Source organism: Bidens hawaiensis, unplaced genomic scaffold (assembly GCF_021521415.1).
Source record: "Bidens hawaiensis isolate Kalapana, Puna unplaced genomic scaffold, B.hawaiensis_p1.1 tig00010164_1, whole genome shotgun sequence".
NCBI lineage: Eukaryota > Viridiplantae > Streptophyta > Magnoliopsida > Asterales > Asteraceae > Bidens > Bidens hawaiensis.
This window is the reverse complement of record NW_027491770.1, coordinates 55,023-72,141: the sequence shown is the minus strand read 5'-3', so window position 1 is coordinate 72,141 and position 17,119 is coordinate 55,023. Positions and strand designations below refer to the sequence as shown.

At 34.6% G+C, this 17,119-nt stretch overlaps 2 protein-coding genes across 3 annotated transcripts; one reads left to right on the top strand and one right to left on the bottom strand.

Annotated features, from left to right (window-relative positions):
* Positions 1-8,140: 8,140 nt before the first annotated feature.
* On the top strand, positions 8,141-10,916 carry LOC143534413 (E3 ubiquitin-protein ligase AIRP2-like). 2 transcript variants are annotated; one of them, XM_077028910.1, is made up of 5 exons: positions 8,141-8,214; positions 8,743-8,893; positions 8,970-9,036; positions 9,167-9,401; positions 10,462-10,916. In XM_077028910.1, the coding sequence occupies exons 1-5, from the start codon at positions 8,141-8,143 to the stop codon at positions 10,670-10,672; spliced, it is 738 nt and encodes a 245-aa protein (XP_076885025.1). In that variant the 3' UTR covers positions 10,673-10,916. The 2 variants fall into 2 exon arrangements, with proteins under 2 accessions (XP_076885025.1, XP_076885026.1); XM_077028911.1 differs by having other exon boundaries at positions 10,446-10,576.
* Positions 10,917-11,290: 374 nt separating this feature from the next.
* On the bottom strand, positions 11,291-16,364 carry LOC143534412 (putative hexosyltransferase MUCI70). Its single transcript, XM_077028909.1, has 9 exons — positions 16,103-16,364; positions 15,415-15,726; positions 15,123-15,333; positions 13,935-14,044; positions 13,656-13,855; positions 12,891-12,994; positions 12,583-12,770; positions 11,953-12,152; positions 11,291-11,664 (listed from the first exon to the last, which is right to left on the bottom strand). The coding sequence occupies exons 1-9, from the start codon at positions 16,362-16,364 to the stop codon at positions 11,398-11,400; spliced, it is 1,854 nt and encodes a 617-aa protein (XP_076885024.1). The 3' UTR covers positions 11,291-11,397.
* Between the last annotated feature and the right edge of the window lie 755 nt (positions 16,365-17,119).

Below are 17,119 nucleotides of genomic sequence, written 5' to 3'. Positions count from 1 at the left end.
ATGTAACGTGTTTTAGTGTAATTTTGAATTTGAAGATAGGGGAAGGGATAGGAATGCTCTTATTAGAGCATTCCTAACATATCTTCCATCTTCATCTCTATAATTACAATAAAACACACTACATTTCTCTCTTCTGTTTAATTAAATAATATTTTTTTTGTACTTTAATCATTACAACTTTCTCTCTCCACCCTATAATTTACAAAAAATCATTACATTTTTTCAAAATTTACAAATAATCACTACATTTTCTCTCTTCACCGTATAATTTACACTCACAACCACTTAAAATCCCATCCTATAATTTATAAACTCCTCTCACACAAATTTGGGGGATAGGATTGGAATGCTTTTAAACCTATAATCCATATCCTCGTTCCCTAAGTGACAACAAAAATTCCTTGCTTTTTGAGTTTCAAGAAAAACTTAAACAAGCAAATCAAAAGGCGACCAACAGAAATCAAAATCAAAGCAAATAAGCAATTGATGAACGTTTCTTTTATTCCAAAATAAAGCAAGAACTCAAAATCACAATATACAAATAAAAATCTAAATGACGAAAAACATGAGATGTGAAACGATAGCCGACAGGCACCTGTTTGTCTTCAACTCTTGCATAACTTACAGATTTCAAATTTTCAATTGATGAATGGGTTAAGCAGTCAAGTAATTTGAGCTCAATTGTTATTTTTCAAAATAAAATAAGGCTCAAATAATTGAGTTTGGGACACTTAAAAGAAATTTGATGCATGTGTTAATAAAAATTATTAATTTGTTAAAATTTAAAAATGTTATATGGTAATTAAGAACTTTCTTTTGAGATTCATTAAAGGATAAACCAGTTATTTTATATTTTATATACAATACCAAATAATATGCACAACAACAATATTATGATTGTTCTTATTTTAAAAAATTAAATCGTGAATAGCTAAACCTAAAGCGTAAGCACTATCTTATAATAGGGTTGCTTATCGTGTCAGGTTGGTGGTTTGAGTTCTTCAATTCTAACCTGATTCATATGATTATTCTATCGTGTCATGTCGAGCCTATTTAAAATTGTATCGTGTTTCATGACAACTCGTTTATTTTTTTGCCTATGAATATAAGTAATTACTAGTGATTTAGTAACTATTTAAACTATCAATTATTCCAATTCATATTATACATTTTGTAATTGTTTAGTTTGATTAGTTGTTTTATTTGCTTATCGAGTCATCTCTCATTTCCATCTTTAAAATTGGGTTAATATATAGCAAACAAAATAAACAGAGAATCTCTAGTTAACTTATAAAATAAATATGTTGGAATAGTTGATGAAATGATATAAAAGGTATAGTTAGTTTTAGTTTTAAAAGTTAATAGTTAGATTAAAAGTAAAAAATAAATAAATAATATTTAACTTCAAATATTAACACCTTTTGTTTCTAAAGTATAAACAAAACATTCTTAAGCATCCTTAAATGGGTTGGTATGTTACCCCTTATTAAACGGATTGTGTTTAAGTTAATTTTTTTTATTAAACAAGTCGTATTCGAGTTGACCTTTTTAATAAACCGGGTTATGTTAGCCAACCAAAATCGTATAATCTTTTATGTCGTGTCAAGTATCGTCACTCGTGGGTCAAGTTATTCTATAAAGGAAAACAAAAATGAGAATGGTGAAAAGGATTTGTGATCTCAAAAAAACCTCTTAAAAATGATAACTCAAAATATAAATAAAAAACAAAAGAAGTAAAAAAAAAACTAAAACGCTTCTCAAGTCATCATTGTTCAAAAAATCATTGTGTCTTTTTATTTATCATTATATTTTTTGTTTATTTTCGTCATTTATTGTATCATTTATCCTTGATATTGTGTCTTTTTTCTTTGATATTGTGTTATATTACACACATTATGTTATATTTTATTTGGTAATATATTATATTTTGCGATCCATTGTGTCTTTTTTATATTTATGATTATGTTTTTTATTTATTTTTGTTATTTTGTCCTTTTTTCCAGCCACTCGTATCTTCTAATATTTGTGATTTAAAAACTTAAAATTTAATGTAAAAGGTTTAAAGAAATAATGAAACTACCCTTAACATATTATTACTATAATATAAATAAAAAGTTTGGTGCCGTAAGTGGTCTATTGGGCCACTTGGCGGCACCGTATTAGTCGATGAATATTGTTTTTGTAATTCAATTATCATAATAAATGTAATGGAAATCGGCCAAGCATAAATTTTTTTTAGTTCTGGTGCCATAACAAACCTAAAAGAAACTAACCGAGTTCGCGCATACTCGCGGCCTTATATAAATCCCATGAACGACAACGCTCGGGTTTACCCATGCGCAAATTTACCGACCGACCCCCACCCCCCCCCCCCCCAAATTTGGTCGTTGGTCCACCTCAATTTTATATTTTTTTCGTTTTTAGTTCTGGTACCATAATGTACGCAATCAAAACCGACCAACGTGTCAAGTTACCGCCTCAATGCTCGGGACCGCAACGCTTGGGTTTTACCACTGTCCGGATTTGCCAACAAATAAACATCGTCTTAAATATTTTGTTTTTCTTATATGTTAATTGGGCAAATTAACTTTTTGGGTTTTAACGCTCAAATTTTACCAATGGTGTCTATATCATAACGAACGCAGCTAATACTGACCGGATTCGTGTTGAGTCATCATCGTAATGTTCGGATTTAACCAACGCCCGTGTTTCAACGCTAGGGTTTTGTCAGCTGCCCGGTGCAACACGCCGGGTAGAAAAACTAGTTTGTAATTAATTAGGTGACGTATATATTAGACTTTGTCTATCGAGTCAATTGAATATATTAGACTGTCTTTGATTTTCGCGCTCTAAGGTAGGATTTCGTATAAAGGAACTAGTTTGTAATTAATTAGGTGACCGTAAGGAAACTTGATTTTTAATACTGGTAAGTGTTAAAACTTATTAGAAACCCATAGGTGTCTTCTTGAGAAGGGTCATGGGTCCTGTTCGGGTTTTTCTTTTAAGCGTCTATTTTACGATCCCAGTTCCATAACTAAATATTTTCCCGGTTAATTGATAACTGAAACTTAGGGGATTCTAGCCTAGATGGTTGCCTGTCATCATTTGAATTAAGTCTAGGTTTAAGTCATCTTTAAGTCTTAGTGATTAATATTAAACTATTTAATATTAGTTTAATATTAGTTTTTAGTAAAACCTCCAATAATAATAAATAAATAGTCTTGTATGTAGTTAAGTCTAATTTAGCTAGTTAACGTAATTTAAAGAGTCATGTGGGTTCGATATCCGGACTTACTTAGCTGTACTAGAGTCGATTGGTTCACTTGCCGGTTAGTAGTTTAGTTAAGTTTAAGAGTCTATAATTTATTACTTAGTGTCTAGATTAGCCCGTTTTTATATAACTACTTTTAGCACATCAAGGGGACTGGTGACGGTAGATATCGAATTAAAATGAAACCAATGTTTTGAGTTTTCTTTTTGTGGTAGTGGTGTTGTGGTGGTGACGGGAAGAAATGGCTGCGGAATATTGTTTTTAAGTTTAATCATGGTAGTTATGTGGTGAAGCTATGGTGGTAGGGTGGGGGAGACGACGGTGGTGGTGAGGGGAAGAAATGTGGGATGAAGACGGGTTTTAAGTTTAATTAGTTTTTTATTTGCCCCCCTTAACTTAAAGAAATTACATTTTGCCTCAAAACTAACCAGGTTAGACTCCATTATGAAAATGCTCAGTGGAGACCAACAGGGTGAAAGTTGAGGGTTAAACTAGAAAATTTATTAAGTTGGAATTAATACCGGTCAATAAGCCAACGTTTAGATTATTAAAATCTAATAACCATATTTTAAATTATAAGATAATCTATATACTATAAATTAAATATGTGTTTTAATCGACTCTTTTATTTAACAAAACCGAGGGACCAAAGCCCACCAATTAACAAAACAAAACAAGCATTTAGATGTCTAGGGTTCAAACCGCACATTAACGAATAAAAGTCCGCTACCTGCAGTAACCCAATAGGTAAAAGGCGATTTCATACGTTCTTATAAGAAAAAGACGATTCCATACATTTGCGATCACAGACAGTGTTGGGTAGCTCAAGCCCACCATTATCTGTTATGGGAAAACCCGACGCCCCCGATAAAACCCGGTTGGGATCTGATTCGCCCTAAAGACCTTGCGGCCTTCATCCTAAATATTTACTTCCCCTTTAAAACGAGTTAAGCTAAAGCTTGTTGGCTATTATGGATTTGGAAAGCATATATGGTGGTGCTTGGCCTTTTGTTATTCCCTTGGAACTAGGGGTGTGCAACTGAGAGAACCCAGACCGACCCGGTATAAAATCGGACCGACCAGAAACCGAAGTGCAACTAAAAACCAGAACCGAGCACAGCACCGATAGCTTCTTCCGGGTATCGGGTTTTGTTGGATTCGGTGCTTCGGGTAGCAAGATAAGACCGAGACCGGCCATCTTGAAGGGGAAGATGCCAAGAAGAAGAATAAGAAGATTACTCTTTAGCCTAAAACTTGCTAAAGATGCAAAAATGTTCTGTTCCATAGCGAGGATAACAAGCATACAACCATCTTCAACCATCATCTAGTCAGATTCTAGAACACTACTTTAGATAGCTTGTCGTCTTCTGTATGCTTGGGTACCTTGAACTCTAAAATGAGGAATTGAACATTTTGGTGTAAAACAGTTTTGTATAGATTACTTCGTAATAGTTAAATAAATAAGAAATATTTAATAAACATTGATATTAACATAAGACTGTTGAAGTAATAAATGTTATTGCACAGTGATACGAAAGGTCTGTTTTTTTTTTTTTTTGGTTATTGCACATTGATATTAACAAAAAAAAGATACGAAAGGTCTGTGACTTATGTGCATTGACAAAAGCTTTATAATAAATTATATTTATTGGCTCTTCTTTTCAGGTTATAAACACTATATATCAAAGTGTGTGTTATATATATATATATTGGCTCTTCTTTTCAGGTTATAAACACTATATATATATATATATATATATATATATATATATATATATATATATTTACTTGAATTCAAATTATGCCAATGAATTTAAATAAATTTACTAATAAGTTAAATAATCAGTATTTTAGGTTTGTATTCTTTATTAAAAGAATTTTAAGTTTTAACAAACAAAATTCTTGAATTCATTTTCCAAGCATAAATACTGAATCATGTGTAAGAGCATTCTCATCCCACCCCCTATTTCTAAACTAAAAATTACACTAAAACTCATTATATTTTCTCTCTCCATTTCAAATAAATAATATTTTTTATACCTTTTATCATTACCTTTTCTCTTTCCTTCACTCACAACCACTTTCAAAATATATTAAAAAATTATAGGGGATGAACAGTAACTTTTCAAATATACAGAAAAATCACTACTTTCTCTAAAATATAAAAACTTTTCACTCACAACCACACTAAATCACTCAGAAAATTATAAAAACACATCACATAAAAAGAGGGGTGGGATGAGAATGCTCTAACTTGTACTATTCAAATTTTAAATAAAATACATTATATTTAAAAAAATAAACTACATACTTTATTAGCCATTTTATTGCAAGTTTACCGCACTAACATTTATTGATGCATTTACTACAATGGGTTTATACTTTATATGAAGAACACTTATTAGTTTTTCAAAGTTCAACATTCAAATACCACATTATTCTCTAATTGTAGAAGATGGTAACTTGAAGAAATCAAGAGATGAAAATGCAACATGAAGCAACCATTTAAATAAGGCGATGAAGCAATATTCAATGGCTCCATGGTGACCCTTGAAGTCTCCCGTACTCCTTCCCTAGTTCCCCGTCTCACTTTCATCCAAAACTGCATCTGCATTGGTTGGAGATGTGTTGGAGATGGAGGCTAATCTAAAAAAGGTAAATATGGGAAAGAACAGACTATTTGTGAAGGTGGCTATGTTTGCTGAGGAAGTCAAGAAAAGTGTCGAGAAGAAAACGCCCGGCCAGTCAGGGTCGGAGAATTACCATAAGACTTCGGTATGGGACAGAATTAAAGAGCCATGGAAATAGGGAAGTGTTCCGGGATGGCAGGCGGGAAGGTCGTACAAAGAGGTATGCGCGAACATCAAGCCACAGAGTAAACTGCTCCAAGTTAAGGTCCCGGAGAACATTAATGCTTTGGATAATCTTTATAAAAAAGCTCTGATTGGAGTTGTGAAGGATTTGAAAACGATGAGAAATTTAAAATGTCAATTATTGGGAGCAGGGGTTTTTGGTTTGAATATTCACTATATTGGTGGACCTCATATCATGTTAGCATTTGATAATATCCAAAACGCGGGGGACTTCCTGAAGCATCAGGAAGTAAGTATGGCAAGAATGGTTCACCAAGCTTGCGGAATGGAACGGTCAATCCCTGCCGTTTCAAAGAATTGCCTGGATTCAAGTGATAGGTGTTCCATTACATCTGTCAGGTGTTCAATGCGGTGGGATCCTTATTGGGTAAAGTAGTTCATAAGTAGCAGATCTCTTGGAACAACGGGGACTTATCTGTCACACCCCAACCAACGGCGGAATATGCCAGGGCGTGACATAATTGTATTATAACTCAACAGACACTAAAATAAATCCACGTGTCAATATAGGACGGAAGATAATGGGATGTGGAAAAGAGTTATTGATTCTATACACAATAAAGTTAAATATCGGGAAGTGGTTCCAGGTAAGAAAGGAAACACGGGAGTTTGGTTAAACATAGCAAAGACAATTAATAAGCTAAGATTGGGAGGAAGCAAGATGTTTGATCTAATAAAAGGAAAATTGGGAGATGGTCAAAAGATGCAATTCTGGACGGACAATTGGGTGGGAAACCGAAGTCTAAAGGAGGTATGTCTAACTTGTATAAGTTGGAAAGAAATGAAAATTGCAGGGTGAAAGATCGACTATGGAGAGGTGAAGGCAGGTTCGGTTGGACCTGGGATTGGACCAGAACTCCAAGGTCAGCCCAAGAAAAGATAGAGTGGGAGAAATGTATTAATCTTATGGTAGTAGCAGCCTAGAAGGAGGGTGCAGATGCTTGGGATTGGCTTGGAGATAAAGGTGGTGAATTCTCGGTGGACTCTGTTAAAAGACTGATTGTTAAAAATAAAACTGTGGGGAATAATTATGTTTTGAAATCGAGTAAATGGATCCCGGAGAAGTGTAACATACACGCTTGGAGGGCCGAAATGGGTAGGATTCCTACTCGGGGAGGCGCTAAAGCGAAGGAATATAAGGGTTTAGGATAGTGTTTGTGTTTTATGCGAGATGGGGACAGAATCGGCGGACCATATCACCACGGGCTGTTTCGTAGCGGCGATTGTTTGGGAACATATTAGTCGTTGGTGTAAAATCCCCCCAATTTTCGGCTTTTCGGTAAGAGATTTATTGGAGCTTTACAAGACCATCAACATTGGAGAGACTGAAAAGAGGCGTTACATGGGATAGTTATCATAGCTTGTTGGAGAATCTGGAAAGCGAGGAATGAAAAGGTGTTCAATAGCAAGGATACTAATTTGAAGGAGATCATTGGAGATATTACATCTCTTGGATTTTTTTGGTTTAAAAATAGGTCAAAGAATAGATCGATAGAATGGTTGAATTGGTGCAGATTTGATTTCATGTAATTTGTTTGTTTTTCGTTCGGTGTTTTGTGCTGTTCTCCGGCTTGTGCTTTGGCGGTGGTTTGTAGTGTGCTCGGTGTTGTTTTTGTTTATATTATAATTATAATTATAATTAAGACGTCACAACAATTACGCTCCACTCCATCCCGTTCCAATAAAATATTTAAAACCAAAAACAAATGATGATCAAAGTTCCAGCAGCTTGTTGTGGACGTGTCAGCCCGCCCCACATTGACACAGTTCGCGTCTTCGTTGTTCACTTGCCTCGGAAACAGAAAACAAGTTACCACTGAATGATCTCACTTGCCTCCTACCCCTTATTCATTCTCTAATTCTAATTCTAATTCTAATTCTAATTCTAATTCTAGAGAGAGAAACCAAACCAACCCATTCTTTCTAGAGAGAGAGAGAAACAAAACCATCACGGTGTTTTAAAATCCAAGACACACACAGACAAGGAGAAGAAGATATGTACATGCGAAGAAGATCTTTCAAGGATTCTCTCAAACTTCTTGAAGCCGATATTCAACACGCCAATTCTCTGTATGCAATAACTCCTTTTTTATTTTTCCGTCAAGATTCGATTTTTATTGTTTAATTTTGAGGTATATACACTATGCAAGAGTTTAACAAAATTGGTGAATATTTTAAGAAAAAAAGCACAATTTTGAGTTTTAAGGTGTTTGAAAACATTTTAGTTTCTTGAAATTTTGTCAAATTATTAATTGACATTGTGTGGGTTGTTTCTGTTTTGGCTAATTTCGTGGTATATAAATTATAGCCTATGCAAGAGTAAAAAAATACTAAATTATTGTTCAGTGAATTTTTTTCGTGCGAAAAAGGTTGATCTAGAGTTTGTATTATGCTCAAATAATGAATCAAATCCTTTTTTCAAATGGGTAAAGTTTGAAACTTTATCTTGAATCCTCATGCTGCAGAAAGTTACAAACTTTGGTTTTTCAGGTCAAATCTAACGCGTCTTATATCTAAAGATTATTGATAATTTGTTGGTGTATATGTTTCTGTTGTGAATTTGTAATTTTATGTTTGTTTTGATGTATGTTGTTGCAGGGCATCTGATTTCTCAAGGGAGTATGATGGCGCGTGCGTGCAGATGAGATTGTCGTATAGTCCGGCTGCACAGTTTTTCCTTTTCTTTGTTCAATGGTCAGACTGCCACCTGGCGGGTGCTCTCGGTCTCTTGAGGATCTTGATATTTCAGGTCAAAAAGTCAAACCCTTCTGTGTATTTTCATTTCTTGGTTTATCGGTTAATAAAGTTTCATGCTTGCACATCAGGTTTATGATGATGGCACCACAACCATGTCCACACACGAAAGGAAAGCAAGCATAAGAGAATTCTATGGTATGATCCAAAGGGTCAAGCACTTTGACTTTTTGGCCCAAGTCAAACAGCAACCTCTACTCTGTTCCAATTTTTGGTTTCTTTCATTGTTTTATGTATGCTTTATTTATTTTGTTGATCTAATGAATAGGAATTATATATCCGTCGTTAATGCAACTTCAAAGTGGTGTGACGGATTCGGAAGAAAGAAAGCAAAAGAAGGCGTGCATGGAAAGGTATAGAAAACGAGAAGATGAAGATTACAATCATTGTTCGGATGTTGACATTGAACGTGAAGAAGAATGTGGTATTTGCATGGAGATGAATACTAAACTCGTGTTACCCAAATGCAACCATGCCATGTGCTCAAATTGCTATAGTGACTGGTACGATGCTCTCTATCTTTATCAACATTATCTTTTTGATATGCTTGTACACGCAAAGGGTTTTCCAATGCTAAATCAATTTTAAGTAGGGACCGCAAGAACCGCATAACTACCTGTGTTTAGTGCTTACTAGACGTAGTGTGAGGGAGAAAGCAACCGCTTTATGTGTCACAGTTAAAGAAATATGTACTACCAATCATTTTTTAGTATTGTAAAAAAATTTCATAAACAATGTAGCTCACAACAAAGCTACATATATGCATCTCATACGAGGTATATATGTAGCTTACGAATTACATATATGTATCTCGCTAACTACATGAAGTTTTATTTTTTATTTTCTAGGGAAAGATTAATAAATATATAAAAAAAAAGAAATAAAAGAAATTCTTGATTAAAAGTGGTTTTCTCGTATCTTTCAGGTTTACTCATGATCTCTTCTCTATGCATGTGTGTGTGTACATGTGCGTTAATCTGAACCAGTTTTTAGTTGAGAACCGCATAAAGCATTTGTACATGGTGCGTTGATGATTCAGTGAGTTAGTGGGCATAGGTGGTTTGCTACTATCCTTCTGTATCACATTTAAAGCATAAAATACAACTCCACTATGCGGTTCTTGCAGTTCACAACCTTTTTTGGTTCTGATTTGAACATCTCCTTATATGTATCTATGTGTATACTTACTAATTTTATGTCTTCCGTCTAGTTGTAGAAATTTGGTTATGTATTGTAGTGAAATTGGATAAGTGGTCAAAACGGGTCATTTTGAAGTATTGACTGGTCGAGTTGGGTTAACCAGTAACACATTTTGTTTGAAGATATTAAACTTTGTTATGTATAGTTAGTGTGTGACGTATGATTACAAAAATCTAATTATGAGATTTTGATTAAACTAGTTTAGGAAGGCTTTATGAGTTCGTGATTTACTTGTGGTGCCTTTCAACCCGTTTGCGTTTCCTTTATAGCAATCTTTTATTTGATCCGATTGGCATGTTATCATACCCAAAGCATTAATTTCATATTTTTCACAAAATTCTTAATAGAATTGCTTTATGGCAGGCGAACAAGATCCCTATCATGCCCGTTTTGCCGAGTCAACCTAAAGCGAGTTGACTCGAGTGAGCTGTGGGTGTATGTTGACCACAAAGAAGCCGTTGACATGGCCACAATAACAAGAGAAAATCTACAGAGATTGTTCATGTATATAGACAACCTGCCTCTTGTTATACCTGACTCAAATTTTGACACCTACGACTCGCATTTGATGTGAGGACATTAACCCCTGCATCCCTGCTAATTTACATATCTACCCCTCCGTTAAATGAAGAAGACCCGAGATTTGTTTGGGTTGGTTTGGGCTTTTAGAAACGTGATGGTTTGTTGTTGGTTGTTGTTTAGATGAATGAACCCGGCCCAAAGTTTGTTGCAGGCACGGGGTTGAAGTTAAGTTGGTTTACTTGCAACATAAACCGGTTGTTGTGGTAATTGTATGTAGTGAATATGTATATGCTTGAATGTTTAATGTCTCATTGGGTAAAGATGGTTTAACTACATTAGTATTATTTAATTTATTACTTGCTATAAACTTTCAAATTGAAAATAATGGTTTAATTACGCATTACAAAAATACATAAATATAAAACATCCTACAGGTGTACAATGGGAATTATAAACCAAATTTACAGGTAATACCTACCATTATGCAGCAGAGAGCTATATTAATATATTATCAAATATATCTATATAGAGGGAAGCTTGTGAAGATATCACATCATAAGTATTTGGTAATCTCCATCAAAATCATTATCGTTACCTCTTTCAAAGTATATATACAACAAAAAATGATAAACCAATCAAACTAACACGTATAATGTCATCGACTATCATGACCTTTGCATGAACAATGCTCATCTTGCATAAATTTTCAAGCCCGTAACGATTTCTCTAAAAAGAGAACAAAAAAACTAATGACTTCATTTTGATATACAAATCATTTTAGTCTCGCCCTGTCCCGGCAACTTTCCTATGCCGCCTTGAACCGACTCTTCTCCTACGTCTTGGTGATGGAATCTTTGTGGGATTACTTACAATATGTTCCACAGATGTTTCCAAAACTGAAACATTTGGTGTTTCATCAACTGGTGTGGATGGTGGCAGCACAAAAACAGCAAGTGCGCTAGGAGGCGGCAGCAATGGCGGCAGCGGCGGCGGCGGTAGTGGTGGTGGTTGCAGCCGATGCTCGAGAATATCTCGATGGTATCCCTGAGAAAGAGAGTGATAAGATCCAACATGATCAGCTAGCATGGTATTGACTATTGACTACTGACTATTGAAATTCAAGGTCAACAGAAGTGTTATTCAAATACAAAATTAGATCAAATCTTTTGATATCTTGAGAAAAGATTTATAACCATGCTCAAACTTTTATATATTTTTCAGTAAAATAACATCTAATGATAAGTTTGAAACTAAATCCTGCTCAAAATAGTGTCGAAGATAAATACTTTGACTTTGAAAGTCAAAGTTTGTAAATGAAGAGAATTATATTACCTGAACTACAAAGTTTCGCCTTTGACAATCCCAAAACATATGAATGGTCCAATTCGTCTTAGACGTGATCTTATCCCTAACTGTTGAGAAACTAATTTGATCTCGTGAAGTAAACCGGTCAACTTCATTGAACCAAAGACAAGTAAAAAGGTTTGATATCGGAATATGCTCTCTTATCACCACACATCCTTCAGGAACATCTACATGAATAAAAATGTGTTTTCAAAGTGATTATATGATATTGACTAATTGTCGATAGAATATAATGTTTTGAATTTTGGATGTGCTTGCTTTTTCACATCATCACCGCCTTTTACATTTATTTTTCATATTCAAATTCTTTATTATAATAAACGATTTACCGTTTCATATCATAAGATTAAATTAATCAAATTACGTTGGTTCTTAAATTTTTCAAATTCTTAACTTTTTTTAAAAAATTACAATCTTTATAAAAAGTACAACTTCTTTAAAGATATATAAAGTTTATGAATTTCTAAAACTTATAACAGGAGCCCACACATGACGTTGTGAAAGGGCGCAAACCCAAGTAATCAAGCGGAAATTGTTAAAACTAAAGAATAAAATAATAATAATAATAATAATAATAAGAGGGTGTATTATTTGTACCACTTCTGATGGGAAGTTTTGCCTCCGAATACGGGGTCAAACCCTCCGCTTTATAAAAGTTGACCTGACGGTCAATGGAGGCGTTGTCATATTTTGCAGCTGCTTTATTTGCTTCGGCTTCTACAAACACGTCAAACCGTTTGTAGTGTCTAGATATTGCAAAGCTAGCATTTTTCCTCCATAAGAACCTGAAATCATATCTGGTTTGAGTTCACTGTAACTAAATGACTAAAATACCCTTCGAAAGTACATTCCATGTTAATATAAAAGGAAATGTTGTGAGTTTTGCAGCAATATAAAAATAATACCTTTCAAGAATTTGATAAGGATCCACCACGAGCTCGAGTTTCCCGTCCACCCATAAGGAATAACGGGCATTTGGGAAAAGCCTATGTAACAAAAGTTTTGGAACCTGCATATATGTAACGGGTCAAATGGGATCAGGTTAAAACTTAAAAGATGATAATTTAGGAGCTTTCTATGGATATAAACAAGTTGGGTTTGCCATGCAAAACAGTGTTTTCTCCACTTGGTAAAAAGCACATTTTATGAATAGCCAATGCGTTAACTTTTATAACAAAAATAAAGCTTATACAACAACGCCCAAGTCAAATCCGGCTTCCACTAGGGAAGGTCACCTCCGTAGGGAAGCTGCTGTGTCTAAAAATAATAAAACTAGACCAAAATACTACAGGGTGATGTTTTCATTTAAAAAAACCAGACCAAATCGTAATTGACCCTAAAAAATTTAAATGAATATTTAAAGAACATAAACGAGCGAACTTAAGAAACATAAACTAATGAACAAACATAAACAAGCGCAAATGAATGAACCTTTGTGAACATAAACGAACGAGACACGTGTTCATGTTCGGTCGTTTAACCAAATGAACAAGTCTTTTAACCTGTTTAGCTAGTTTCTTTATTTGACTGTTTTGAGTTAAAAGGAAAAACAAACAACATATTACCTCCTCAACTAATACAGAACTTGGATATCAGATTAAAAGATTTCCTTAAATCTTGAAGCAAGGATGCACAAATACATAATAATGGAGGAACCGAAAGAGTTATACCTTCCCGTTACGTCTCGGATCATCATAAGGTAAATTATGAACAACAACAATTCTCCATAATCCAACCCTTTTGGTATCGTCAAGGTCACTTGTATTTCTTAAAAAACCAGCTGTTTCTTCATCAACAAACATGAAAAAGCAAACGCTTTTCTTTGCGGTTTCACTGATGTTTTTGGGCTGTTGAATCAAATCATACGCACCTACAAACACCAACTTTTAATAAAAAAAATCTTGATTTTAAATGAAAGAAAGATTGAGCAGAGTGTTGTAATATGATACCAAATATGGCTGATGCAACCACCACTCCTCGACACTCATCCATCTCCAAAAGATCCGAATCATCAACATCAAATCTTGTATTGCGTCCCGGTTTATCTCCTTTGACAAAGCTAGTTGACCAAACAGAATCAATGAAACTAAACAAGCCCACTATTAACAAAACTATAGACGGGAATATCGACCTGTTTATCTCTAGCTCATCATACGGGTAAATTAATATAATTAGTAGGGGTGCGCATGGGCCGGTTTTGGCCGAAAACCGTAACCATAACCAAACTATCGGTTAACCAGATAATAACCGATTGGTTATGGTTAATAGTTTTGCATGCTGATTCGTTTCGGTTATGGGTCGGTTAACATTAACAAGAGTTGGTCATGAAACGTCTGGGCCTGACAACCCAAAACAATGTAACTGGGCCAGAAAGCTTGGGCTTGAAACTTTTTAACCACTTAATAAATGTTATTATACATTTGGGCTTTCATGATTTAAGTTTTACCATTAGATATATGTATATATTATATAACATTCAAAAAATTATACAAGGGTAGCGGGTTGGGTCGATTAACCGTTTTTTTACTAAATCCTGGTTCAGTTCTGTCGTTGTGGGAACATGAATAACCAAAATCAACCCCCTACCACTAATTTCAGTTTAACAACTCAAAAATTCCATCGGTAATTGGTTAGGTGCGGTTATATCGGTTCGATTAATTTGGTTATGGGTTGTTACTTGTTAATTTAGTTTTTAGCACACACCTAATAATTAGTAAAACAAACACCGATCAAATGAGTCAAAAGTTGGCGAAAGTGTACTTTTAGTACGTAAAAGCTCCTAAACTTATTATCTAAATCAATCGTAAAAGCTCCTAAACTTATTATCTAAATCAATTAGGTTATTACTAAATGATGGAAATCATATTTGACACAAACAATCTACAGATAACAAAAAATTGGACAAAAAGTATTACAGGTCAACCCAGCTCGGCCCATATAAGAAAATGACCTGTTTTGAACGAGTTGAGTGACAGACACGTCATTGCATGTAAAGGAGACTGTAATAAATAGTATATCTGAAAGCTGTGGTTACAATGGAGGAGCCAAAACGCTAGACAAACCTATAACGGGCCGATGGGCTAAAGACAGCTAAAGTATTAAAAAAAATTATCACCGAGTTTTGGAGAAAATCGTACCCACAATGAACCGTCATTGACTCTTTTATGTCAAAAGATTCAAGTCTTTGCTTCAAAGAAGGATATCCACCGAACTCTGAACCTCCAAACTCGGTTTTGGTGAGATTTTCTTCATGAACATATGTCAAATTTTGAAGGACCGGAGAAAATGACGAGGCGTTTGGCATTAATGCAATAGCTTCTTCAACCGGAAGGTAACACACCGGACACGCTAACAAGCAAGAAAAATATAATCTTATATATAAAAAGTAACCACAAGTTTAAATGGAGTGTGAGATTATAGAAGAATTACGACGTGGGCCCGTTCTTTTCTTGTCGGCGGGTGGCGGCGGCATTGTGAAGGTTTCACAAGGACGACCTTTAGGAAGGGTGTATCCGGTGAAATAAACAGGCGACGGTGGCAGCGGTAATGGCGGTGGAGGCGGCGGTGGGATGGTTGCTATTGTTTTGTCATCATTCAAAGTGATCTTCATTTCGTGATCCGTTAACGAAGAAGTAATAGGTTGAACTGTGTTTTCATTAACACTCATTGGTGAAAGATTTATGATGGAAGTGTTCTTGAAGTCCAAAGGTTGAATATTGCTAACTTCTTGTGTAACTTCACCTGCAAATACCCTCAAAACATGACTATAACAACTAAATGAAATGAAAATCATTAGATTAACAAAAACATAATATTATAATAAGCTCAAGATCAATCAAAATGTAGTAAAAATGGGATTTTTGTTTGGTAGGGGAGGTGATAGTGACCAAAAACTTAAAATTGAGCTAAAAATGCACAAAACATAGTGCAGTACACAATGACCCATAAACCAAATTTAGCTAAAAAACAATCAAAATTTAGTAAATTTTATAAATCACTAAAAAAAGATTCCTGAGGCAAAAGTGTAATGCAGTCAAATTAAAGATTGAATAAAATTGAGCTAAAATGAAACAGATTGAACTAAAATGTAATTAATTTGAGCATAATGAAAGCAAACCTTTGCCAACATAAAGAACCCAAAGCATAGCTGCAATAGAAACAAGGCACAAAAACATCATTCCAACTTTCTTTCTGTGCACAAACTTAAAGATCCACATGAACACACTCTCCTTGTCTTTATTACCAAACATCTTCAAAGCCTTCCTGGTATTATTAACAGGTGGTGTTGACTGGTTAGCCTTTTGCTGTGAAAACACCCCACCATTTTGTGTTAAAGACCCATAGCTTGATGATCTTTGACCCAATGACCCACTAGTCATATTGCCCTTGGTTCAAAATTCAAAATTTGATCTTTTCCTTGAACCCCATCTGAATCTGGTGAATCTTTTGCAGATCTGGATGGGTTTCTTGGGTTACTGATGGGTTATTTGAGAAACCCAGAACGAATTTGGTAATGGGTTGGTTAATTGGAGGCTAATATAGGTGAAGGTGAAGGTGAAGGTGAAGGTGAAGGTGAAGGTGAAGGTGAAGGTGAAGGTGAAGGTGATGAAGATGTGCAGAGTATTAATATTATGTTATGTTAAATGTAAAAGATCCTTTTCAAGATGTTTATTATACTGAATCTGCATTCCACTTTTGATCCTATCATTAATTTACGGAATTTGATGGTAATTTGGGTTTTTTTTTTTTTTTTTTTTTGTTTTCTAGTTTTAACCTAAACTGAAATCAAAATTGGGTTTGGTGTTTTAAGGCCCACTTGATTTAGAAAACCTAGCACCGACTAAGAGGAATAAAAGGTTATAAACAACTTTAATCTTGTTTTTTTAAGCAATTTTAGGTTTAAAACAAATTGTCAAAAATATTGCGTTTTAAGTTTTAACTGTCGTAACCGTGGTTAGGGACATCGAGTTTCACCTAGAAGTGTTAGATGTGGAGAGTTGGCAACATGGTATGGGCCTCTGCCTCCCTAGGTTCTCTATCAAAAATCATTCTATGTCAATGATCATTCTTTTGTGAAGCTAGGATAGGTAAATCGAGATTACAAACCCCCATTTCTCGTTAGAGTATGTGGTGT